This window comes from Haliotis rubra, unplaced genomic scaffold, assembly GCF_003918875.1.
Source record: "Haliotis rubra isolate DU_JTF1 unplaced genomic scaffold, ASM391887v1 Scf42, whole genome shotgun sequence".
Taxonomy (NCBI): Eukaryota; Metazoa; Mollusca; class Gastropoda; order Lepetellida; family Haliotidae; genus Haliotis; species Haliotis rubra.
In genome coordinates this window covers 148353-174545 of record NW_025767102.1, presented here as the reverse complement: position 1 = coordinate 174545, position 26193 = coordinate 148353, and the positions used below count along the sequence as shown (strand labels likewise).

General features: G+C 39.6%; 1 protein-coding gene across 2 annotated transcripts; it reads right to left on the bottom strand.

The window, feature by feature from the left end:
- Positions 1 to 6996: 6996 nt before the first annotated feature.
- LOC124288545 (IQ calmodulin-binding motif-containing protein 1-like) lies at positions 6997 to 23972 on the bottom strand. 2 transcript variants are annotated; one of them, XM_046725094.1, is made up of 14 exons: positions 23716 to 23972; positions 19957 to 20119; positions 18501 to 18639; positions 17441 to 17546; positions 16576 to 16675; positions 15404 to 15499; positions 14626 to 14700; positions 13949 to 14057; positions 13592 to 13701; positions 12412 to 12554; positions 11932 to 12080; positions 10903 to 11034; positions 8942 to 9098; positions 6997 to 8605 (listed from the first exon to the last, which is right to left on the bottom strand). In XM_046725094.1, the coding sequence occupies exons 1-14, from the start codon at positions 23813 to 23815 to the stop codon at positions 8409 to 8411; spliced, it is 1776 nt and encodes a 591-aa protein (XP_046581050.1). In that variant the 5' UTR covers positions 23816 to 23972; the 3' UTR covers positions 6997 to 8408. The 2 variants fall into 2 exon arrangements, with proteins under 2 accessions (XP_046581050.1, XP_046581051.1); XM_046725095.1 differs by lacking the exons at positions 19957 to 20119; positions 23716 to 23972 and adding an exon at positions 19467 to 19501 and having other exon boundaries at positions 18501 to 18701.
- Positions 23973 to 26193: the final 2221 nt, after the last annotated feature.

Below are 26193 nucleotides of genomic sequence, written 5' to 3'. Positions count from 1 at the left end.
TTGCAACTACATATTTTCAGTCGACTATCAAGGCGTGTTGTAAGTGAGAGTCGCCGTGAAGTTCTAGTACACTCCAGTGCAGCCACTGTCTGACTGCTAATGGTCCTGTCTGACAATCACTTCCCAGTGACTATACGATTCAAAATCGTCACCCCAATTATTCATTCATTTGCTGTTTTACCTCGAAGCTTTACTTTTTACCGCAACTACAAATGAGAATTAACACCTTGGTGAGTGAGTAAATTAGGTCGAACAGTGTACATAGCAGTATAGTTTTATCTCGGCAAACCAGGACATTATGAAGAGGAGTGAAAAAGGAAACGAGAAGCCAAATCACAATACGTTCCTCACCCATATCAATCGTTTATCCTTGTACCAATATTCATACTAGAGGATGTGCGTGCATGTACATGTGTATGTTTAAACCATTGAATGATGCAAAATGAGAAACCCTTGAGTGATGCAACGAGAGAAACCCTTGAGTGATGCAAAAATAGAAACCCTTGAGTGATGCATCTAGATAAACTCTTGAATGATGCAGCTAGAGAAACAGTTGTGTGGTGCAGCCTGAGAAACCCTTAAATGATGCCGCTAGTGAATCCTTTGGGTGATGCAAACGTAGAAACCCTTGAAAAATGCAACTAGAGAAACCCTTGTATGACGCGTCTGGAGAAACCCTTGAACGATGTAACGAGAGAAACAGCAGCTATGATGCAACTAGAGAAACCCTTGTATGACGCGTCTGGAGAAATCCTTGAACGATGTAACGAGAGAAACAGCAGCTATGATGCAGCTAGAGAAACCGTTGTGTGATGCAGCTAGAGAAACCCTTGAACGATGTAACGAGAGAAACAGCAGCTATGATGCGGCTAGTGAAGCCGTTGTGTGATGCAGCTAGAGAAACCCTTGAACGATGTAACAAGAGAAACAGCAGCTATGATGCAGCTAGAGAAACCCTTGTATGACGTGTCTGGAGAAACCCTTGAACGATGTAACGAGAGAAACAGCAGCTATGATGCGGCTAGTGAAGTCGTTGTGTGATGCAGCTAGAGAAACCCTTGAATATGTGACACACTAAACCAGTAAGACCAGGAAATGATTACTGATAGAGCAACATCATAAACAGTTACGCAGAGCTAAGTCAGTTATTCATTCCAGTACCCCTTGAAAACTCACTCAAATTGAAATTACGGCTCGATTACGATCTTCAGTCTGTCGAATGCAAACCAGCTCGTTAATAAGTCGTGATTTAGCTTAACACAGATGAAATCAGCGCAATAACCAAAGAATCTCTTTTGGGACCGTTCATAATTTATTGGGGAGGGGGGGGTGATGATTTATATGAGAGCATGAGGTAAAGGTGATGATTTATATGCAGAAGCATGTACAGTGTGAATGACCCCCAAAATAATTTACATACAAAGTAAGTGATCCCCCTTGCATATGATGTACAAAATCAATGACCCCCTTCCCATATTTTTTAAACACACACACCACACCACTAGCCATAAATTATGAACGGTCCCTTATATGTTCACATTTCAAAAAGTTTGCTCTGAAAGTGCACTCAGGACATATGTTTTCAGTGTCATGGCGTCACTGGTTAAACAGAATCGATTCTTAAGACACAATACAAATAACTTCCAAATCCATCATTACCAATCATAATAAAGGCACGCAAACCATAGAAATAGAATCCGTTTCTTTAAACCCCTGCTGAGAGAGGCTGGGTTCGGGGAGACCAAGGAACGTGCCACTCATAACCTTCTCAATATGAGCCATCTTATAGAGTAAAGTAACCGGATAACGAAATGTTATTAATTCCAAATCTCAGTTTCTTTTCAATATATCCATGCGTTAAATACAAATTTAGCAAGTTACTGCGATCACGCTCAGCACTGATGCATAGAGTGCAGACAAGGACGTGCTCAATTGGACACATTTGGTTCTCCGTGTTAGTTTCATATGATTGCTTGTAGCACGGAGAAGTAATTATTTCCGAGAAAACCATGCAAATTGTCTAATTTTAGAGCCCATACTCAATGTCTTGTGGATTGTCCTCATAATCAATTAGCTTCCTTTAGAATTCCTGCACGACGTCTTGGCGGGAGACTTGATAGGGAGCTTGACCGAGACGGGACACATGTCCCTGGCTTGATGTATGTTTAGAACATTTAGAGGTTTTAACCTTGAAATAAGGGAACACGCACTGGGCATCTGAGTACACAGGCCTAGTACAGATATACCAGCTCGTTGGTTGGAATGCCTGAGACTTTGATCACGAGCATCCCAGAGAGAACCTATCTTTACCATTCAAATAACGTACTCATCATGACCACCTCCGTGGTGTAGTGGTTGGAGCGTCTGCCCGGAGAGCGGAAGGTCGCGGGTTCGATACCCGGCCGCGTCATACCAAAAGACGTTAAAATATGGTACTTGTTGGTCCCTGCCTGGCGCTCGGCATTAATGGGTACAACAAGGACTGGTCGGCTCGGAGTCAGTATAATGTGTCTGAGTGGGGTATTCATGCTTCCGACCCGTGAAGATCCGGGGTAGAATAGGTCTTCAGCAACCCATGTGCTTGCCATAAAAAGGCGACTATCTTGTCGTAAGAGGCGACTAACGGGATCGGGTGGTCAGTTTCGCTGACTTGGTTGACACATGTCATCGGTTCCCAATTGCGCAGATCGATGCTCATGCTGTTGATCACTGGATTGTCTGGTCCAGACTCGATTATTTACAGACCGCCGCCATATAGCTGGAATATTGCTGAGTGCGGCGTAAAACTAAACTCACTCACTCATTCATGCTTCCCTGCGGCGTGGTATCTCAGTGGGCTAACACTATAAAACCAGCTTCAGTCTGGGCTGGTACAAGCATCCCCACATACACACGCATGCACGTCGTCATATGAGCGAAATATTCTCAAGCACGACGTTAAACCCAATTTCACCTCACCTACTCAACACACGAAGGTGAATGGGCTAAAGGGACAGTTTGGTTACAAACTGAGATCGATACAGAAAATTTAAAGTTTGTCATTAAGAGATCTGGTGAACTAAACAAGGAAAGAATTGCCATGACGGTAAGTGAATGGGAGAAAAGAAAGATTGTTTCAAAACCCTAGGGAATAACTGTACAAACGCATTTTCTCTCGCGAGTGATAGCATCGAGGTATATGTTGTCACAAACAGAATCTGAGCAGTACCCTTTTAAAGAACGCTGAGTGAGTGAGTTGAGTTTTACGCCGCAATATCCCGGCGTGGCACACCAGAAATGAGCTTCGCACATTGTACCCAGGTGGGGAATCGAACCCGGGTCTTCGGCTTAACGAGCGAACGCTTTAACCACTAGGCTACGCCATCGCCCCTTCTCTCGATATCTTTACCACTCAACAACATACTGAGTATTTGCTAGGTGACGTTTGTCAAACAGTGAATTCAACTCATATCATAAAACGAAAATGCTCAGTTTAAAATGTAATATCTATTCTCGACTCTAAATCGGTCGGCTTGAAATTGAAGTGAGTGAGTTTACTTTTACGCCGATTTTAACATTATTTCAACAATATCACAGCTGGGGACATCAGAAATGTACTTCACTCATTGTATCCATGTGGGAATCGAACCTTCGTCTCCGGCGTGACGGGCGAACGCTTTAACCACACGGCTGCCCCACCGCCCCGTACAAATGAAAGGATTGAACTGATGGCAGATAGAGAGTGACTCTACATATCATTGACAGATTTTATCGTCTCAACCGGCTTATCCCCTTAGTGTCCCATAAAACAAGGTTTAGTTCATCTGAAAGTAGAAGCCAGATGTAGCCCCGTAGATCATTCACGCATAGCCTACAAAAATCAATGTAACCCTGCTCTTGGTATTATCAATTGATTTAGCCTTTCCTCAGAACTGCTGAGCATTAACACATGAAATGTTCCTAATTCGAACATTGGTCTGACCCATTTCTCTTTGTTGCCAACGAGAGACCATTCTTAGGATAGTTAGGGCACTGTCCCGGTGACCTTTGACCCCTTTATTCAGACGGACTATCAAGGTCACGGACCTATTATATCAGGAAATATGGCCCGGCGTGAAACACCGATGTGGCACCATTGTGTGCGTTATGGGTCATCAGAGAGAAATGCTACGTATTTGTGACCCATTGTGGTACTGCGTTAAGTGATTGAGGCCATCCTGGAGATTCCGGGTTGGAATAGGTACAATGTTCTTGTTGCTAGAGGAGACTAAATGGGTTAGGGGTTAGGTGTTTTGTCACTGTTCCACGATGAAGTGAGACGCTGCACACAATCAATCGTCCATACTTACTTTTACAAACAACCGTGAAGAATGGAATATTTTAAGATGCACAAATTCAGCATTAGAAAGAGCATTAGAAAGTCCTCATGATAGCGTGTTAGTGTTTGTGTGCGCTATTGTGTTTGAGCGCCTGTATGTGTGTGTGTGTGTTGAGATGAGAGAGAGAGAGAGAGAGAGAGAGAGAGAGAGAGAGAGAGAGAGAGAGAGAGAGAGAGAGAGAGAGAGAGAGAGAGAGAGAGAGAGAGAGAGAGAGAGAGAGAGAGAGAGAGAGAGAGAGAGAGAGAGAGAGAGAGAGAGAGAGAGAGAGAGAGAGAGAGTTACATTGATTTCAGGCAACAGAACCGCAGCTATCCAGATCGTCAAGAGGACCAAAACGAACACATACCAGGGTGTTGTGTCTGTGAATGAATCTACGTTCCCGTCGCTCCACTATGGCATTCACTTCCTGTTGACTGTACGATTCAAATTCGTCAATCCAGTGTCTTAACTATTTTCAAACACTACATATTTATTCCCGGTGTTTGACCTCACAGTAACACCCTCAACGGGCTTCCTGAGTTTGGCGGGGTGGGGGGTGGGGTAGCCTAGTGGTTAAGGCGTTCGCTCGTCACGCCGAAGACCCGGGTTCGAGTCCCCACCTGGGCATAATGTGTAAAGCCCATTTCTGGACTCCCCCGCCGTGAAATTGCTGGAGTATTGCTAAAAGCGGCGTAAAACTAAACCCACTCACTCACTCGATCCCGAGCTTCGGAGAATTTAACATTTACAATGGCAAACGCGTACAACGGATTATACACTAACTCGCAAGGGTTAGCAGGAGTATGATGCTATCAAACAAAATTCTATTCATAGCGAATTTTCAGTTCGAATACCCGATTATAGGATTCTGCCACAGCACGCAGACGACTGGGACATTGTGCCCTGGTGTCTAATTGAAGAACTGCAGTAAACAAGATGCTTCAGATAAAGATGGCTCTTTGTTATGCCGTTGAACGCAATGATCAAATGTCTTAGTTCTTCACGCGTGGATTTATGTTACATTCATGCTATCCGGATGCTGAAGATTATTTGAGCTCCAAATAAAGTTCTTCTCTCGACAGTCGATATTTGTAATTCAAACCGTAATCAATTGTACATGTACAAATGTTTTTGCATGTTGCAATATTATAACTATATCATAGCGACCTACACGTTTTAGTCTGTTGTTGAAAGCCAATCTCAGCTGTATTATATATAAATATGTCGCGGATTATAAGTATTAAAGTCTGGACCAGACAATCTAGTGATCGACATCATGAACATCAATCTACGCAATTGGGATACGAAGGACGAAGTTTTTTAAGATGACTGGAAGAGAACGATCGTTTTATTATGAAATATGAATTTTACAATAACTTTAGAGTGTTTGTTTTGTTTGTTTGTTGTTTCACGCCGCACTCTGCAATATTCCAGCTCACACTTGAGTGAGTTTAGTTTTACGCCGCGTTTAGCAACATTCCAGCAAAATCACTGCATGGAACACCAGCAATGGGTTTCATATACTGTATGTCACTCATGTGGGGAATCGAACCGGGTCTTCGGCTCGACGAGTGAACGCTTTAACCACAAGGATACCCCAACGCACTTCCAAATGTTGACCTTCAAAGTAAAAACGTTCGAGGCTTGTAATTAAATCCATGTGTGGGATACGTTATTCCAGAGATTGGGAACTTGTGTCTCCTTTTGCATGTGTTTAGTTACCAGACCTCAGACTGGCGTCTGGTTGTGCCAAATCATTCGAAGTAAAATGGATAGTCATATTGGAAACTAACTGTCCAAAACACAACGAATATAAAAAACACAGTGTTGCACACTGATGCAGAAGGGAAAAAATACTGAACTGTTATGTGGGTCAGCAGCAATTACATGGCAATTCCTTCAGAAACCACGGTTCTAAATCTTATATTTTATATATATTTCAAAATAATTGTTTTCACTTTACTATCCCAGCCAGTACTTGTCCCAGTCATAATGAAGCAATACGACTTACAAAGGCATAAAATAGCTCTCATGCTACCACGATACTGGCTATATGTGTCACTATAGAGACGTCATGGATGTCGGTCTGTGGCCTACTGTCTATATTGTCCAAAGGAAATTACCTACTTCGCTGAAACAAAATGCATGACATTTTAAGTCCCTTCCTGAATCTTACATGCACGGACACTGGGCTTAAAATTAATAGTGGTTATGGGTTTGCCAGTTTTATTTAAATTTTACAATGGATACCAGAAATATGCTTCGCACGTGGTACCGAGGTGGGGAATCAAACCGCTTCTTTTGCTGACGATGAACCCTTTAACCACCTGACTACGCCAAAGCTTTATTGTCACCAATACCTCATTAGAAATATACCAGTCATGAAAAGGTAGATGTTAGAATGAATACCGTAAACTATGTCAATAATGTACATGCTTATTACGAAATGTTTTTGTTACCCGCCATTTGCCTAACATTTAAGTGCATAAAACAAGCTTGGTTATAACGAACGTAAAGAAGTGGTCGCTTTGATTTCGTTATAACCATAGTTTCTGCAACTATGTCAGGTGTTAAGAAATAATATGTTTAATATACTTCTCAGTTAAGGAATATCCAATAAATAGATAAATACATAGATAAATACACTTAAAATTTGAAATAATGATGGACGGATTTATTACAGTAAATAAATACAAAATAATACATAAATACTTCTATGTACAATACAACTTGTATGATATGACCCTTAAAGTGTACAATTGAGTTTGGATGGCAGCTCAAAGGTCTCATGCTGAAATAGGAATGAGTGAATGAATATGGTTTCAGGCTGCTCATTCCATGAAAAACAGGAATTGGTCTCCACAACATTGCATCTATGTAGGCCTAGGGAATGAGTGAGTGAATTTAGTTTTATGCTGCACAACAATATTCCAGCTATATGGCGGCGGTCTGTAAATAGTAATCAAGTCTGGACCAGACAATCCAGTGATCAACAGCATGATGTAGGGAATGAAACCCAGGGCTTGGCGTGATGGGATCTTTAACAACTTGGATACAGGAGAAAGTATTCAGGATTTAACTTCACTTTCACCAGTATTTCAGGGATAGGATTTTTACATGAGGAGAAATGCTAAGCATGAACCATGCTGGTAACTGTACATAAAATCCCAGTTTAACCATTCCAGTGATATGCTGCTGTTATTGTAGTTGACTCTAAACCAGAAAATCACTCGCTACCGGAAAGTGCATTTCAACAAGTTGAATTGACAAAACCATAGGAATTATGCAACATTATAGAGATATTACACATCAAAAATACCTTCAACTCAATTCTGCTGATTGCAATGATTTCTCCCTGTGGATGTACTGATGTTGGCAGATGTTTGAATACACAGAAAGCAGATCAATCACCCATGTCATTGTGCAAAATGATCGAGATTTAATACATCAACAGTAACATGGTCAAAATCAGAGAAAAAACAAGAATCTGCTCATTCTCATGACTTTTCTACTACAGAATGTTAAGACCACAGATACTGATGTGGGCAGATCTTTGAATACATAGTCATCAGATCTTGGTATCACTTGCAGTACCATTGACACCCTGTGTAGCGTCAAGCTCCATACTATCAGTGTCACAGTTAAAGTAGAACTTTGTTGAGAATGAACAATATTCCCTAGACGAAAGCCCAAAACAACATAAAACCAACAATCTACACAGATCCTATGTAGCATTTGGACTGGTATGGTGTTGATCTTCTTGGAATGATATCTAAAGAAAAACATACGATCTGACTTTGGACCAAGTCGTTTTGAAACTCCTGCTATGGAAGTTCATATATAGTGTTTGATTGATCATGAAGTTGATTTTCTTGGAATAATATCTGAAGACAAAGATAAGTATGGACACAAGGTGTTTTGATATCCCTACCATATAAGATCACAAATGAATGATCATAATCTTGGTCTTCTTGGAATATCTAAAGACAAAGAATTGATTTTGGACCAATTTGTTTGGAATTCCTGCAATGTATGAAAAGATGGAAGAAAGGCAATGTTATTGTTGTTCAACTAAAAGATGATATCCTCCTGGTACATCTCTAAGTCTGCCGCCTCCTCGTCTTCCTCGCCCAGTCTCTTCCACCAAGGGAGCTGCAGCTTCTTCATCATCTCAACATGGTTGGAGCGAGCCTTGGCGCCAACCGGCACCGATCTGCTGGTGTACATGTGGACATCCTTCTGTGTTACAGACTTCAGGTCCGGTGCCACTGTATGCATACATGAGTAAAACTCAGATTTTGTGGAGCATCTTTCAGTGAAGCGATGAAACATTCATGTGAGAAAGTTCGGTACAGTGGAATATGACTAATATATCTGTAATGGTTGATAACATCAGATATAATACCATAATACTTATAACATATAATGTCTTAAAGTTTTACTTTTTTCAAAAATGAACTATATTAAGTTTACGTTTATCAAATAATCAGACCAGCATTACATATATTCTATATTTTCATTAATCTCCTACTTATATGAGACAAATATCTAGCTCCTAACACTATTATTATGAATTATTGTAATTATTTCATAATTTCCCTTACACAGTATGAGTTCAGAGTCTGTGTCTAGACGAGCGATGAGAGCATCTCGTTGTTGCTGCGTACGTCGCTGGGAGCGAACACTGGCGTAATGATGGTGCAGCATCTCAGCAGCCTTGGTGTGAATCTCCAGCAGTTCCTCGGGGGTCTTACTGGGAGTCTGGAATACACACAGTTCCTCATATATCTATGTTGTTAAATGTTTGTATGGTTGTTGTGTTTTTTCTGTAACTAATCGACCTGTGAAGTTCAGGTTAGAATATTGATCTTCAGTAATAATGCTTGTCATAAGAGGCGACTAACGGGATCGGTGGTCAGGCTCGCTGACTTGGTTGACACATGTCATCAGTTCCCAATTGCGCAGATCGATGCTCCTGTTGTTGATCACTGGATTGTGTGGTCCAGACTTGATTATTTACAGACCGCCACCATAAAGCAGGAATATTGCTGAGTGCGGCGTAAAACTTAACTCACTCACTCACTCTGTAACAAATCGTGTCTGGACCAAACAATCCAGTGATCAGGATCATGAGCATCAATCTATGCATTTGGGATACAATGACACATGTCAACCACGTCAGCGATCCAAACCATCTGATCATGTTAGTCGCCTCTTACGACAAGCATGAGTAGCTGAAGACAAATTTTAACAGGCGAATAGTCTAATGGGTGTGTCAATACTGCATGCTAGGCATGTTAGGATAAAAGTTGTTTAACAAACGATCATAGATTCAAATCGCTATTACTGGTTTGGATTACAATGGGGTAAGCGCAGTAGTTGGAACAGTGAAACAAATGCACGTGCGTTAAGTGAAGAGCATTAACTTATAACAACCCTTGTCGTTTTCGGGTGTTTCATTTGATGTGCATACCCCCTTGTAATACAAACAAATAATAGCCATGTGAAACTATGATCGTTTGTTAAAAAACTTTTATCCTAAGTCAAATAAAATTCTGAGATTTAAATGTTCAATTGGCAAGGTAAAATCATGAGGATTCGCAGTCTTAATTTAACTTTATTTGTTTTACTTTTTGGTTTAAAATGACATTTATCGGTACGTTTTCACTGCAAACAGATTATAATGACTGTAGAAGTAACCACAGTACTGGTACAGAGGAAGATCCAGGGTTGGGAAAAACATTTTGGATCCAGAAAAAGTGGCTCTTCACATAATACCCAAGAGACGTGACCACTGGCACAGTTGTAAGGTGAATACTGAGGAATACTACATCCAGCCTCTGGTTCCTTTTGTACAGGAAATGGTGAATACAGATTACAGTGTATTTTGTAAGGTATTCATGATTTAGATATCTTGTATGTTGGTGAATTGTTACTCTACATACAGCTGTGTCTTAAACACAATGTTTCGGTTAAATGACTCAAACACTTATAATAATCATCTTTGACTATGCGATTACTGCCTCAATTAAATTAGATGGACATTTCTTTACCATTCTCATAAGAATGCATTTAGCTTCAAATTTAATATTGGTGTAAATAATCATCATGTGAATCCAAAAAGTTGTATGTCATCAGACAATATAACAGGCAATTTTTCTCAACTCTCTACGAAAAGCATAAGCTGTATTTAGCCACAGATTCACTCATTGTAAGGGACATAACTCTCACCAAGCAACAACCAACTAGGAAGAATAACTTCACACTTTACTGCACCAGGATTAGTGGTTGCACTAATGGTGGTTAGTGGTTAGACCTTGGGCCTGAAAAGGCCTATCCAAGGTTGCCCTAAAACCTTACCTAAGTAACCAGAATTTAACTGTTTCTTCTAACTCATAAGACAGAAACAGGGATATACTCATGATAATACCCATCCAAAATGATGGGGAGTTCAGTATCAGAATTAATTGGAAACACAGCATACCTCCAGGGACCAATGTCGAGTCCCAGCTGGAACAAACTTTGAACATAGTAAATGTACAAATGGACCCTCATAAATACTCACGGGGTTGCTCTCTCTCCAGTTCTCAATCTGCTGATGCAGCTCCAACCTCTTCACGTCAGTGAGACCTGGGGGTTTGAGGGAGATGGGGATGTCTTCCCGCCTCTTGTCCAGCCGGTCCATCCACCTCCGTACCTACACGGACAGGAATGTGGGATACAAACAATTATCAACCAAATAACGACCATGAGTGTCTTTTCTCATCAAAATAAAAGATACCGGGTGAGCGCTCACTGGTTTTACATCAATTTGGAATGTACGTATGTAATATTGTACAAGGAAAGGAAAGCCGTAAGGGATGCCATACTTTGATGTTTAATTCTTTCCACCTTACAATGCATTGATAAAAATATCAAAATGGGTGTCCCCTTACAAATCCGGAGTCTCTAAGGACGCCAGTCTGGTATTTATACATATTTTTTTAATTCCCATTTAAACTATTAAAAAAAATGACTACCTTAGAGACTTGTGCAAGTCTACAGACAAACCAGTGATTGATATTATGAGCAACAGTCTATGCTGGTGTACAATAAACCAAGTCCCCAAGTCTGACTACCTATCAATTAAGTTGCCTGGAGTGAAGTGTGTATGGTTTTACGCCACTTTTAGCAATATTCCAGCAATATCATGGCAGGGGACACCAGAAATGAGCTTCACACATTGTACCCATGTGGGGAATCAAACCCGGGTCTTCGGGGTGATGAGTGAACGCTTTAACCACTAGGCCACCCCACCACCCCAAGTTGTCTAGAACAACAAGCATAGGTTGCTAGGGATCTAGAGTCCTCAGAAAAGTTAATCCAGTCAGATCAAAGATAAGAGACGTTCTTCTGGAGTTGAACCGTCAAATCAAAATGACTGCCATTTTTAAGACTAGAATGGGGTATAATTAATATCAACTGAAAATGCTAATCCAGCGGTAAGTTATTTTGACATGACAGTAGCCAGTGACCCCCCGATTGATTAGAATAATTACAAATCATGTACCAGTCACAACTCTGTGACCATGATATACTGATCTGACATACATACTCCTCTCTGTATCTTGATGACAGCCTTGACCTGTCGTGCGACCTCCTGGCGACCTGGAAGTCGATTCCTCTCTTTGTAGCCTCTCCACATTGTTTGTATTTTTACAGCGGCATCAGACTGTTCTCCCTGCAGAAACCTGGGTACCTGCACTGGACACAGATATAAAACAATTGAGAATTGTATCATGCATAGTGCTACAAGGGGTGATCTACACAGTTGAGATACAATATCATGCATCAACCGAGCGGGCAACTAAATGGATCGAATGTTCAGAGAATGTATATCATTGTATCCATATTGCCTGGATTGACGATCATGACATCAATAATTGGCCCAGAACTATTTATTGACTGAAGTGAGTGAGTGAGTGAGTATTTATTGTGTAATGTCAAAATTGCTTATCATGCAGTATTTTTTGATGACTATATAACTGGAGAATGCCATTCAACAAACCCAACAGCCAATGACATCAGATGTTACCTGCTGGCATTATTTCTATCAAGTGGAGGCGTCTCTCCTTGAACTCTCTCATGATCCGCTGTCTGTTGAGTTTCAGATGGTGGTAAAACTCGGCATCTATCTTCGTCTGTTCTCGTAACCGTTCCTCTTTCTCCTTCTTCAGTCTAGTGAAACAACCAAATGTATCAAAGCATTGAAAGACATTGGACCGTGACTCAGCATCACATGCATCAGTTCTGCTTTCTGGATAAGAGGGTGAATTTAAGATGCGAAAATACCATGGCACACATTTGGGGAAAAAATCTGTGTGTTGTCCAAAAGTGAGTCAATTCGCAAGAACATGTCACCAAATCAGGTAGTTTGGGTTTCTTTATATATAGATCTGTTGACAATTCTTTCAAACTGAAGATGCAAGGGAAGCTGAATGGCAAGCTATTGGTTGATAGCATGACCAATCATCCATGTCTGAGAGGTATGTAAATATTTAGTCCACAATTGGCAGTTATGTGAAGGCGGTCTGTAAAATTGAAACCTGGAATAAAACAATCTAGTGATTGATGTCTATACATTTGGGATAACAGGGGTGGAAATAACCCATTGCCCGATGCCCCAGTCCAGTGTTTTTTTCTGTCGGGCAAGCAAATTTGGATATCACACTGTACCGGTGTCGAGTTGACTTTCCAATATCAATTAAGTTGTGTATTTAAAAAATCAACAAGAAAACGGCCGGTAGAGTGGAAAAATTATCAGGGCAAGTGATTTTACATGTGCCACTGTACCAGAGTACACTAGCAATTTTAAAGTTATTTCCACCCCTGGATAAGAAGACATTTGTCATCCAAGTCAGTGAGCTTGACAACCCAATACCGTTGGTCACATCTCACAAGAATGTGTTGCTGAAGACCAATTCTACCTTGGATCTTCATTTATAGTATAGGGGTGTTATAACATACTAACAGATAAGTCAACATTGTCAACATCCAATCCCCATTTAGTCAACTCTTACAACCAGCATTTGGGGCTATTTCTGGGGCGGAGCCAAGGGGGAGTTTGCAGGGCTGTGCACGCACACTGAAAACATTTCCCTGAGGAGCATTTCCCCTTAACCTTTGGACATCATGATTAATGTACACCCAAAAACTCCTGGATTTGCCCATCTTCTGCCTCAAAATAAACACAGGATATTCTACATTAAACTGACCTGTATGTTCTCTGAAATTTCTTGAAAGCTGCATTTGCCCTCCTAAGTTTGATCCTTGTTATACATCCCTTCCAACATGCTTGCAGATAGATGGCAGCTAGGTGGTATTTCTGAAACATGGAACAAGAATCTTAAATAGATGGATGCATGGCCAGGTTTTATCTGAAGCTGACTCTGCTGGATAACCACTGAAAATTAAGGAGAAGATCTAAACCCAACAGTGCAGACCAGATCAGATCAATGACTAAAATAATCTCAAGATATCTTACTCTCAGACCAGATAGTGGACTCAGACCAGATACATGTATCTCTTACTCTCATAGTGGACTACATCACCAAGGTCACACACAAACACACCTCCATCTCTGCCTTTTTAGCACTTCCAGTGTCCAGGAGAACCAGCAGCTGTTTCAGTTCTCTAGCGAACCCCTTGCCGTGCCACTTCCCCAGTAACGGGCGTAAACCTCTGAAATGAGGAGACAACACACTGTCAAGACTGACCTAATGTTGGAATGAAAGAAATGCACATTTGTTTGACATGTTTTTCATGAGGACAAATGATCTATTTATTATATACTTGGTTACATTGTACATTGAAGCATACTGAAAGCGGTTACAGCATAAAGTGTTTTTTTTTTTATTATAAAATTTTCACAAATTGATTAATTACTTAACATTTTCAATATCTATAATTTCATCCTCAGCAATTATTGGGTCGTTGGGGTTGCTTTGTGGTTAAAGTGTTCGCTTGTCATGTCAAAAGCACAGGTTAGAATTCCCACATGGGTATAATGTGTGAAGCCCATTTTTGGTGTTCCCCACTGTGATATTGCTGGAACATTGCTAAAAGCGGCATACAACTCACTCACTCACTCACCAAATAATGAATGAGTTCACGAACGAACGAGAGAAACTGCATCTGTACTGTTATTCCTGAGGGTTTTGAAACAATACACTGAACACATCAAGTCTCCTATCATATCGAATGCTGCCTATGTTATCGGTACATGACTTAGAAGCTGATCGGTACTCACTTGTATCTGGTACACAGGACATCCACTATCAGTCGGAATGCATCACAGATCTTCAGGATACACTTAGTAGCTGCCCTGAAAACAGCAACATCAGTTCACACAAAACACTTTCTAAACCGAGACATCAAGTCATATACTCTCCATTCTGATAACATAATTTGAACATGGAGCTGAATTAATTCTGGAGAATACGATGAATTTCAAAGCTATGGCTGAAAATATGTCTGTAACTGGAAGTTGCTTAAATAATGAAAAATTGAAAGAAAAGCCCCAGCAAGACTGGAATACTGCAATCATGTGAGCGTGAATGTCAATTCAGGTTAGTGTTACTTACTACTATAGTGTTACTATAAAAATTGCCATAAGATCAAGATCACTGACCTACAAGAAACAACTTCTGTTTTACAAAGCTCTTGCCCACAAGAAAGTGTCCTTATACATCATACCAACTCTAAAATTCGACTCAAAATAGTTCGGAGGCCTTCCCGAAATGTGGGTATGAAAATACTAACACGGACATATAAATGCAGTTTCAGTGATCTTTAGATAAACAATTTCTGGAAACAATGGTTTTCAGATAACCGACTGTTCACATTCACAAATTATAGAAAGGACATGTGTTCAGGACTTTACTGTACAATAACTTAATATGAAAAATATCTTTAGAATGAAAAACATTCTTAATGATCTTTGAGTATTTAAATCTCAAACTGGACAGGAGTGATCATTTTTGGCAAGTATAAGGTTAGTTATGTCCATTACAGCAGCAGTTACTTACGCTCCAACAGCCACATTGTTGTTTACTGAGATCTTGTAAATCAGTTCATCCAAGATGCTGTAGACAATCTTCTGGTCAATTTGGGACAAAGCAACACTGAAATGATATAAACAACTTGGTACATACTCCATAAAACAACAAGACATTGTTCAATTCTATACAGGAATCTTTGGGATGTGGCAGCGCAACATCCTACAGGAGACCAATTGTACAGAATACCCTCGGCACAGCATGTCACCTATACAGCATATCTTAAGTAAAGGACACCCAATGCACAGCATATCATCTGTATAGGAAACCCTCTGTACATCACACTCTCTGTACAAGACACCCTCTGTACAAGACACCCTCTGTACAGGACACACTCTGCACAGCCCATCATCTGTACAGGACATTATTTGTACAGGATAAAATCTGCACTGAACACCCTCTGTACAGAACACCATTTGTACAGGACTTCATATAAACAGGACACCCTCTGTACAGGACATCTGTACAGGACATCATATAAACAGGACACACTCTGCACAGCCCATCATCTGTACAGGACATTATTTGTACAGCTTACAATCTGCACCGAACACCCTCTGTACAGAACACCATTTGTACAGGACATCATCTGTAAAGGACACCATCTGTACAGGACACCATATGAATACATCATACCATTAGTACAGGACATCATCTGTACAGGACATTATTTGTACAGGACACCATATGTACATCAAACGATCTGTACATCATACCATTAGTACAAGACATCATCTGTACAGGACACCATATGAATACATCATACCATTAGTACAAGACATCATCTGTACAGGACATTATTTGTGTGCGAGTTGTACGTGTGAAATTGAAATTTCACTGCACAAGCTTGTTGGTTACCTGGCTGTTCTACCAGCAAGTGGTCCTCCCTCGTAAGAAATAGCGAAAAATGACAACAAAATAATGATCGTTTGTTAAACAAATGTGTTATTCGGGTGTCCAAAATTATGAGACAAATCATCAGAGTTGGTCTGTCGATTTCATGTGACTGTGCAAAGTGTGATTTTGTTGCATGTATTAGATTTTGTGTTAGTGAGCAATACATTGGTCTCAAATGAAGTCAAAGGGACTATAAAACATAATAGACTAGCAAACAGAATGATCCTCTTTCCAACAGAACTTACCCATATACCCTGATAACCTTGTCCATCATGGTGATGACTGCTACCACTGTGTCTGGCTCATCTGTTATCAGCAGCTGAAGCAGCCACGGAGACTTCAAAACTGACAAAACGTTTCCATGGTTATAACCTAGTGAATCTTCTTATGATCTCATTCTGTCATTAATGATCATCAACATGTTAATCAATGATAAGATTACATATACAAAATATATTATGGCACACTGTAAAGGTTATATATAAAGCCAAACTATACAATGATACCCGAATCGGTACCCGTGAAGATTCAGGGTTAGAATTGGTGTTCAGTAACCTATGCTTGTCATAAGAGGTGACTAATGCGATCGGGTGGTCGTTGACCCTTTTGACTCATGTCATCTTATCAAAATTGCATAGATCGATACTTGTGATGTTAATCACTGAAATGTCTGGTCCAGACTTGATTATTTACAGACTGCTGCCATATAGCTGGAATATTGCTGACAAAACCATGTCGAGGTACTACAGTCACCCAAGTCAGATTAACCATATTTGGCATAATAAGTGCTCCAATGACTCTGAAAATTGACGAAAGGGGTGCTCATTAAAATAATCACAAGTTGTTGTCAGCTCAAGTAGTGGAGAATTGACAACGAAAACACAACTTTTTGATAATGGATACAAGTTATATTCACCTTCTATACTTCTATTTTGAAGTTAATGTATGAACTCTCATTATCAAACCCTGTACAGGTGGATAAAACTTGTAGAAAGGTTACTTATGGAAAGGCATGCTTATAGGATAGGTGCACTTAATACAGCAAATACAGCATCACATCCCAATGATGAAGTATGGCTTTATGTGAGACAGAAAACTTCAATAACTTACTCTCAGCAACTAACGTGACATAACCACTGGCAAGGTACACCACCGATTCCATTATAGCCTTAATGTAACCAATGAACTCCATCTTCTGTCTCTCTGGATGTGCCACCTTAAACACAGTTCCACATCAACCATATTATATTAAACTAAAGAATGGAGAAAGTGTAAAGATTTATATCATCCATTAATCTAAATTATTCTTTAGGACTGTGTATTGGCAAAAATATTGTATTGCTTTGAATTTCTGTTTGATTTTAGGTTACCGGTAAACAAAACAATTATTGAGAAGACTTGTACTTTTTATACCCAACATACCTGAACACAGAAAAGATATTACAATACAGTAGAACATGACGAGAACAAACTTAGATACAGTGAGCGAATGGATGTACAAGGTGTTACAAAATCCCAGATTTATCTCCTATATGTTATCATGTAAAATGTGTGTACACAACAAACTCTCTACTGAGACTTAATATAAAAAACAAAGTGATATTTGAAAGCCCAACAATGTCCGAAACCACTTAATGCATGATTTGTAACATGTAGATATAAATTAGAAATCAATTAGTCAGACAAAGTTTGTCTGTAAAATAACACTGAACATAAAACATTAAAGTCAGCATTGCATTTACTTTGTTTTCTTTAATCCAAGATGGCATAAGTTTCCATATGAAAAATATTTCAGGGTATATAGAGAACAATGCATATAACAAACTGAATTGTAGTTAGCCACATCCAAGTTCTACTGTACGTAGAGTTTGAAAAACATATTACACAATATTGGTTACCGGTGCACTCCTACTTTTCTTTGGGATGACCCACACTATTGTAAAGCAGGCATAAGAAAGAACTACATTATGATCTGTACGAAAAAGCAAACAAAAATAGGTTTTTGAATGGCATTTAGAAGGGATACACATAAGAAAGAGTTTTTATAGATGTCAACTTCTTTATGTTGTGTCCCTCATAATAAAGAAGGTGATATCCATAAAAACTCTCTTCCTTAGGAATAGTCTCCCCACACAACAATCATACTACTGTAGAAATATTGCTGGCCTACATCATCCTCGTTGATTGCTGTAATCTGGGCCTGTATTCGTCGAGTCAGCAGGAAAATGTAATCAAGTGCTCGAGGTAGATGATGCTCCTGAAACTGCCGCATTTCTTGGCGAGGGAGGTTCAGACCGGAACTTGCCTGACTGGAAACACACATATCATGGAGAGAGTGAACATTGTTTACCACCATAGTCTGTACTACTCTTTATTACCCACATGGTCAACGTATGGGTAGTTGCATATTAATCTCGGACGTCACACGAGTGTCGTATCGCGTTGACCTGTGTCGTAACAACTTGACCTGAAATTCTAACGATTTGATTGGATAACCGATGACCTCTCAATTAGGTCACATTCTGACGTCACTATTTTTTCATTCATAACAAACACGTGAATTCATTCATTCTACAACTTAAATGCATTGTGGGAATGTAAACATTGCTAACGTTGCCGTGTCGCTGTTTAATTAATTGTGAGTCGAACTGAGACATTATATCTGTCGAAAAACGTAAACGCAATGTTTCCACCAGTGATGTTAGCGAATGAAGCAACTGGAAACCAAGAAGCGAGGTGCAATGGAGTAGTTTACTGTAGGAGGCTGTAATGAGGCGATGACAACTGACATGCATCGTGGCGTCGGTTAATATGGCAGTGACGCCATTAGTGTGACGTCATGCAAATATTGTACTACATTACAAAACTCTTCCGCGAACCTCTTTATGAAACCGTTTCGGTTTGAAACCAAAAACATAACAAAAATAACGCTATTTTGTCAATTTAAATGCATGTAAGACGTGGGTAATAAATAAAATACCACACTTTCGGTCTCATTACATACGAATTATACTGAACTTCGTGACCTTCCTATGTTATCTGACCTGCGCCGCTCGGTCAGATACCATAGGAAGGACACTTCGCTTCGTGCATAATTCGTGTATGTAATGAGACCTAAATCGGTAGTATTCTCTATATATGTGGCTGTCTGTAAATCGCCCAGGCTAGAAAAGTGATAGTGAGTGAGTTTAGTTTTGAGCCGCACTAAACAATATTCCAGCTATATGGTGGCGGTCTGTAAATAATCGAGTCTGAACCAGACCAATCCAGTGATCAACAGCAATGAGCATCGATCTACGCAATTGGGATACGATGACATGTGTCAACCAAGTCAGCGAGCCTGACCTCCCGATCCCGTTAGTCACCTCTTACGACAAGCATGGGTTACTGAAGATGAATTCTAACCCGGATCTTCACAGGTGAAAATTACATACAGACTGTTATACAACTTACAAGTAAGTCATGTGGTAGTTATGGGCTAAAGGTCTTTCATAAACAGAATGTGGTAATAAGTTTTCAACAATTATAGGTCACTTAACATGCTTAAAGGCAAAGAGCTAGGGAAAGGCTCTATGATTAATGTGAAATTTTAGTAAGTTGGTTAAATGAGTTTTGAATTAGATTACCTGAGCAGGTCTACCAGCCTGACAGCGGTTCTCCACTCCCCTGGAATGATGCTGAAGTCCTGTCTGAGGACGAGGATGAGCACCTGCAGCAGGTTGTACTCCCATACCTCTCGCCGCAGTCGCACAAAGTCAACCTCACCCGCCTCTGAACTGTCCAAAATATCTGAAACAGCAGTTTATTAGTGTCCACAACTTTGCAGCAGAAGCAAAAACTTCTTCTTCTTTGAAAAACTGTAATTTGATGAAATAACCATGATAACTTCAGGTTTCTGTTAAAAGGGTAATGCTACTTTTTAAGGTTATTATCATTTGCAGAAGCCCTAGGTCTTCCATTTTTCCTAGTTGAAAAGACTGGGGTTTCTGCAAAGATAACCCATAAATAGGGCATTATTGCTAAGATACAAATTGTTTTGACAATGAAGGAATTTGACTGGAAGTTTACTCAAAACCAACTTCTGATGGGGTTGACTGACCGAATGCAATTACGCCATCGAACAATTCAAGTGACGCCACAACAGAACGTGACGATATTCAATTGCCTTTGGCAAGAAAATACATGGAGTTTTCATTGTTTTTTTGAAAAGTTAAAAAGCAAGAAACATTATGCTAAAAGGAATTTGACTTGTTTAAGAATTTACTCAAAGTCGAATGAACCGTAAACCAACTATGATGTCACTTGACAACAGAACTGATAGTGGCCCATCTTTAAGGCTGAACAGTCCAATATCATTTGCAGTGGTCCAATATCATTTGCAGCGGCCCGCAAATTTCTGATAATATGAGGGACGTTTCATGATAATTCCATGTATTTTAGCTATAATATTATATTACGAACGTTATCAGGCAATACAATGTAGCATGCTTGGAAAAACTATCAAGACACAAACAATCTATTGGAAACATTAGGCTAAACAACTCATTTTGCATGTACAGTAATATGAAAAGACATGTCAAACTCTGAGACATGCAAATTGGTTTGTCAATATTTCTTTACTTTTGATTGCTACATGCCCCTAATTTTTCACTCTGGCTCACATACTGAAGTGACAAGTACATGTTTTATTCACCTCTGATTAAGTCTACTATACATGGAATTGTTGCAGTTTGCTGCTCTCAGTAAACATTGATTGTGAAGATGGTTAAGGTAAGAAAATCAATTTGCCGTACCTCAGTATGCATGGATACTATTTGAACAGTACTGCCACTAGGAACTCAAAAATGGTTATTTGAAATCAGTACATATACAATATATATCATTCTGTGATTTTTGTCACTTAACTCTTATAAATGATAAATGAAATGTGTGGTAAGCTAAGAGCGTATTTCCTCTAGAATTTTAAGCATATTAATATTTTCATGTCTTCAGGATCAGTGTGCAAAATAACCACCTAGCCTGTGGCTAGTAAAAATCCAGTCGGGCCAGTAAATATCAAGTCACTGGTCCGACTGACTAGTGAATTTCCATGGGGTCAATTTGTAAATATATCACTCTCTGACTTGATAAGTTATAATACACTTTTAAATCATGCAAGATTATGGCCTGATAAAATTGTTCATCATATTAGCAGCTTAATGATGGAACGTGTGTCATGCCTACAATATCTTATTCTCATCTATTTTTGTAATCTTTTGCTTTGTTTCTACATTCTAATTTCAGGCTAGCGAATTATTTTGCGGGCTAGTAACTTTCAGGCATAGCTAGTCTGACTGGCTATCAAAATTTAGAACAAGTATTTCGCACACTTCAGGATCATAATGTATTCTATCATCATAAAATTTAATGTTGGCATTTATATATAAAATTCATTTACACAACAATAAAAGTTTTGCTAATACTCTATGCATGTAACAGAGGATAAAATTATGTACATTTATATGACCTAAAGAGGTAACATGTTTCCGAAAAACAAGCACCATGCTAGCGGAATGAAATCTGATGATCTGCATCCTTGAAAGGCAGTCACTTGTTTAAAGACAAATCACAATGGGAGTAGTGCACTTTACAGGGCGCACTTTTTCAGATTAATTAGCGCTGCTGGGGCTTGAATGCGTTTCGCCGGATTACTGACTAAGGCTAATTTGTGACATAATTAGCGGACGCTCTACCTCAGGACCATGAGCACCATCAAAGTTAATGAGAGCTTGTTTAACAGGTTATTTGCACAGAAGTGAGGTGGAAGCGTAAGAAATGAAAACAAAATGGTTTGTTTACATTTCTCGTTCTTCCTCCTCACTGTGCCATGCCCTTCCCATTCATTTTTTTTGTGCCATTATTTCTTGGAATGTACTGACGAGTACCGGTAAATGTGTTTCAATTGGATATAATAGGATTACACTGCTCTAAGGTAAGGTCTAACCCTAAATAAGGATCGGAAATCGTCCCTAACCCTAAGGAATCAGAAAGGTTCCCAAACCCTACCACACTCCCAACCCAACCCTATGGATCGGAAAGGGTACAAAACGCTAAGGATCGGAAAGGGTTGTTGGACCTCTAAAGATGCGTCAGCTCCCTAAGGCTTCTGTACACAACTACATATTTGTAACATTACCGGTACTGGAAAATACTCATTTAGGGACTTGAAATGCTGTTTATATGATGTTTTTGGTAAATTATCAATGTCGAGGTGAAACATTTCGTGGATTTTGTGAAGGTCAAGTTGTTGAGTAACGCTTTTACACTCGATTTTGATTCAATTATTATTGATTTCAGTACTTCAATATGTGTTTTACTTATTTAAATAGTCAAAACAATTATTTTAGACATATGTTATTGTAGGAAAACCCATAATAGTAAATAGCCGCCAACTTTGATTGAAGTTTGAGTGTCTCCCATTTTCGTGGGTCACGTCAAGGACTGGTATGCCCCCGCCATAGGGGAAGTAACTCTAATCTGTTTATATAGTGGAAGTTGATTTTACCCATCGAGAAGGGAGTTACGGGTAATGTTGTGACTATGTATTATCTCAATGTATGTTCACTTGCAAATTGGTAAAACACATGTAACTGGTATTCTATAGGAATTATTGTCAAGTCATTTTTGTAATTTTGATCAAAGCAACAGTATTGTTTACATATTTTATGTGACTATGGGTCATGTATAAACATGGTATTCCTATGAATATGTATATCAGAAATAACTGTTCTTCATGCATGACGTAATCAAACATTAGTGATTTTGTAACAAATGAATAAGATTTTCCAATATTTCAAAATAACATTGGGTGACATAATGTATTATCACCAAATGCCTGGATTTGATATTGTCATCTGTTGGAGTATTATCTTGGTGAAAAGAATAAGAGTTATTTTACAATTTCCTTGTGATTTATTCATTTAAAAGTTGACAGTTAATTTTCCTGTTGAATCCTTTGTGAAAAGTCAGAAACATTTTATAATAGAAATGGTGTGAGAATCTGATGTACTCAGGATATTATATCCGTTGCGCAATAGTGGTTGTAGTTTGTATGACACGTGTGTCTGGAGCCCGCCATAATAAAATTGGATGACATAAATCTGCTCTGTTGTTTTAGTTGCTGAGGGTCTTACAATGGGAACCCTAAGGATAGTTGACTGGCCAGTGAATGGAGACGAAGCACATTACCGCGATATAGCGCGACAGCGCTGGAGACAGCGCGGTAGCACTATAGCGCGATAATTGCCCAGCAGCGAGCAGCGAAACTCTAGCCATCACTATCACAGTGCATTCATGGAATGAAGATTGTAGATAGTAATGATCTTCACTGAGAAAAATGAACAAACCTTTCAGCTTCAACAAGGTCAGTGGTAGTTTTCGCTCGTTTGTATCAGCAACAATGTCAGCGAGCTGCATAACACGCTGGTCTTTTTCTTTATCTGCCATTGTCAGCTTTGATCCATCAATCCAGTTATTGTTATTCAATGAAGAGATCGGGTCATCTTGTCGGTACAAATGTGTTTTGTTTCAAACATACCGCGGTACAGTTGCAAGTTTGATCATGTCAACATAATAGAGTTATTTGCTCTTGTTAGTCGTTTCGACAAGCTCTCCACAGCGATTGCTGTAACGATAGACTGATTTGTCTGCCCTTATCGCGCTTGCGCTTGCGCTCCTCTCTGCGCGTCTTCTGTGAAACCGTACAGAAGCGAGTGGCAGAGTACCAGTCTGAAGTAACAAAGGTGGCACGCACTGGAATGGAGCTTGCAATTATACACATACCACACAAGGCTGTGATGACTTCTCATAACTGGTCATTGCAATGTACATATACATGGTTATGCCTTGCTTTTCAGTCTACCGAAAAACTCAGTGCAAGACATATGTTATTCATACACTTCTTTAAGGCAATTATCAGTCCATATGCCCTGTATTTCTTTTCGTTTCAATTGACAATGAGCCTTTTAGTACAACCCCAGACGGTGTAAGTCCTAAGACAGCACCATTCCAACATGACCAACATTGCATTACATTTATGGCAAAAGTGCCCGTTTCACTTGCAAAACGTCAGCATGAAATTTCACTTTGGCTGGAAACATTTTAGCACAGCTGGTCTTTCATTTTTTATCACATTTGTCTAATTTGTATTTTTAACACCGGGCGATGTGACCAGAAGTGAAAATAGGTAACGTGAAAGGATACTGAAGAGAGTGATGAGAAGTATGGTGAATAGAAAACGTAGATAATCCCTGCTTAAATGTATATAAAATATAAGGATTTGATGGTCTGTAAATGTCCTTGGAATTTATCCATATATTTTTCTCATTTCACAATGATTGTTTCAATTAAGTTTCATTCATTTTCTACAATACAAAAGGTGCAATCGTTAGTTACGCGATGAAAACGTGTATAATAATATTTCATAGTACTCTGGTTGGAGGTGAGCATAGCACGAACCAACTTTCTTTTACACTGATGATAGATGATCTTCACTTATGAACAGCTTAAAGACAGTTCTGCTAAAAGGTTTCTGCGTACGTTTTAATGCCATATTTTAGAAGCAATCGGTTGCTATCTAAGGGCTCAAAATTTGTTACATTCGTAATAACTCGTACAATGAACCCAAACAGAAGAATGCAGTTTGAATGAGGATTATCCAGTTGGTTTTGTTGTGGCTCTGGCTATCATATGTTAGTCCAGATCTATGATTATGCATCTTACACTGTTTTGATTAGTATCGCGTGTCTGGGCGAAAGGGGGCGGTGGGGTAGCCTAGTGGTTAAAGCGTTGGCTCGACACGCCGAAGACCCGGGTTCGAATCCCCACATGGGTACAATGAGTGAAGCCCATTTCTGGTGTCCCCCGCCGTGATATTGCTGGAACATTGCTAAAAGCGGCGTAAAACCAAACTCAGTCAGTCAGTCTGGGCGAAAGGGAGAGTGTCCACAAGCATGTCGTGTTTTACTCCGCTTTTAGCAATATTCCAGCAATATCAAGGCAAGGGAATACCAGAAATCTGCTTCACGCATGTGGGGAATAGAACCCGGACCACCCCTCATACGGGAGCGGTGAGGTGAAAAGAGGTGAGGTGAAATGGCTTTTTACATCACTTTCAAGTTTCTTTCACTGACATATTATGTATATCTACACAGTATATATAGTACGTAATACACTGTGAGAAATAAACTGAAAAATAATAGCGTGTAAGATTTTAACCCAAGCAAAGGTTTCTATGCAAATGGATTAACTTTTCAGTGCAAAAATGTCCCCATAACTGATCCACACAAACAGTCACGATGGACATGGTTAAGCGTCAAATACCTTTAAATACAAATTGTAAACCAAAAGTCACTGTGTTCTTTAATCTGAATTGAAAACGTGATCAAATGGTATTTGATTCCCGGAAATTCCAGTTGGATGTAATACATACAAACATCGCACACCATTGTATTAACAGCTGTGAGCCGTCATTGAAATACCATGATACGTAAGTGTAAGAATGACTAACCGAGCAGCGGTATACGACTCCAAGCCGAACAGTACTTGTTTGTACCCTGTTGATGTCTAAACACGTCAGGGAAACAACTATAGATAATACCAATTTTGAAGAGGATGTGATGAGGTGAGGTGTTGGCGGGTTAACGTCGTGTTATTGAAAATATTTCGCTGGGAACATGACGACGTGCATGCGTGTGTATGTGTATGTGCGGCTGCTTGTATTAGCCCAGACTTAAGCTGGTTTTATAGTGCTAGCCCACTGAGATACCATGCCGCAGTGAAGCATGAATACCCCACTCAGACACATTATACTGACTCCGAGCCGA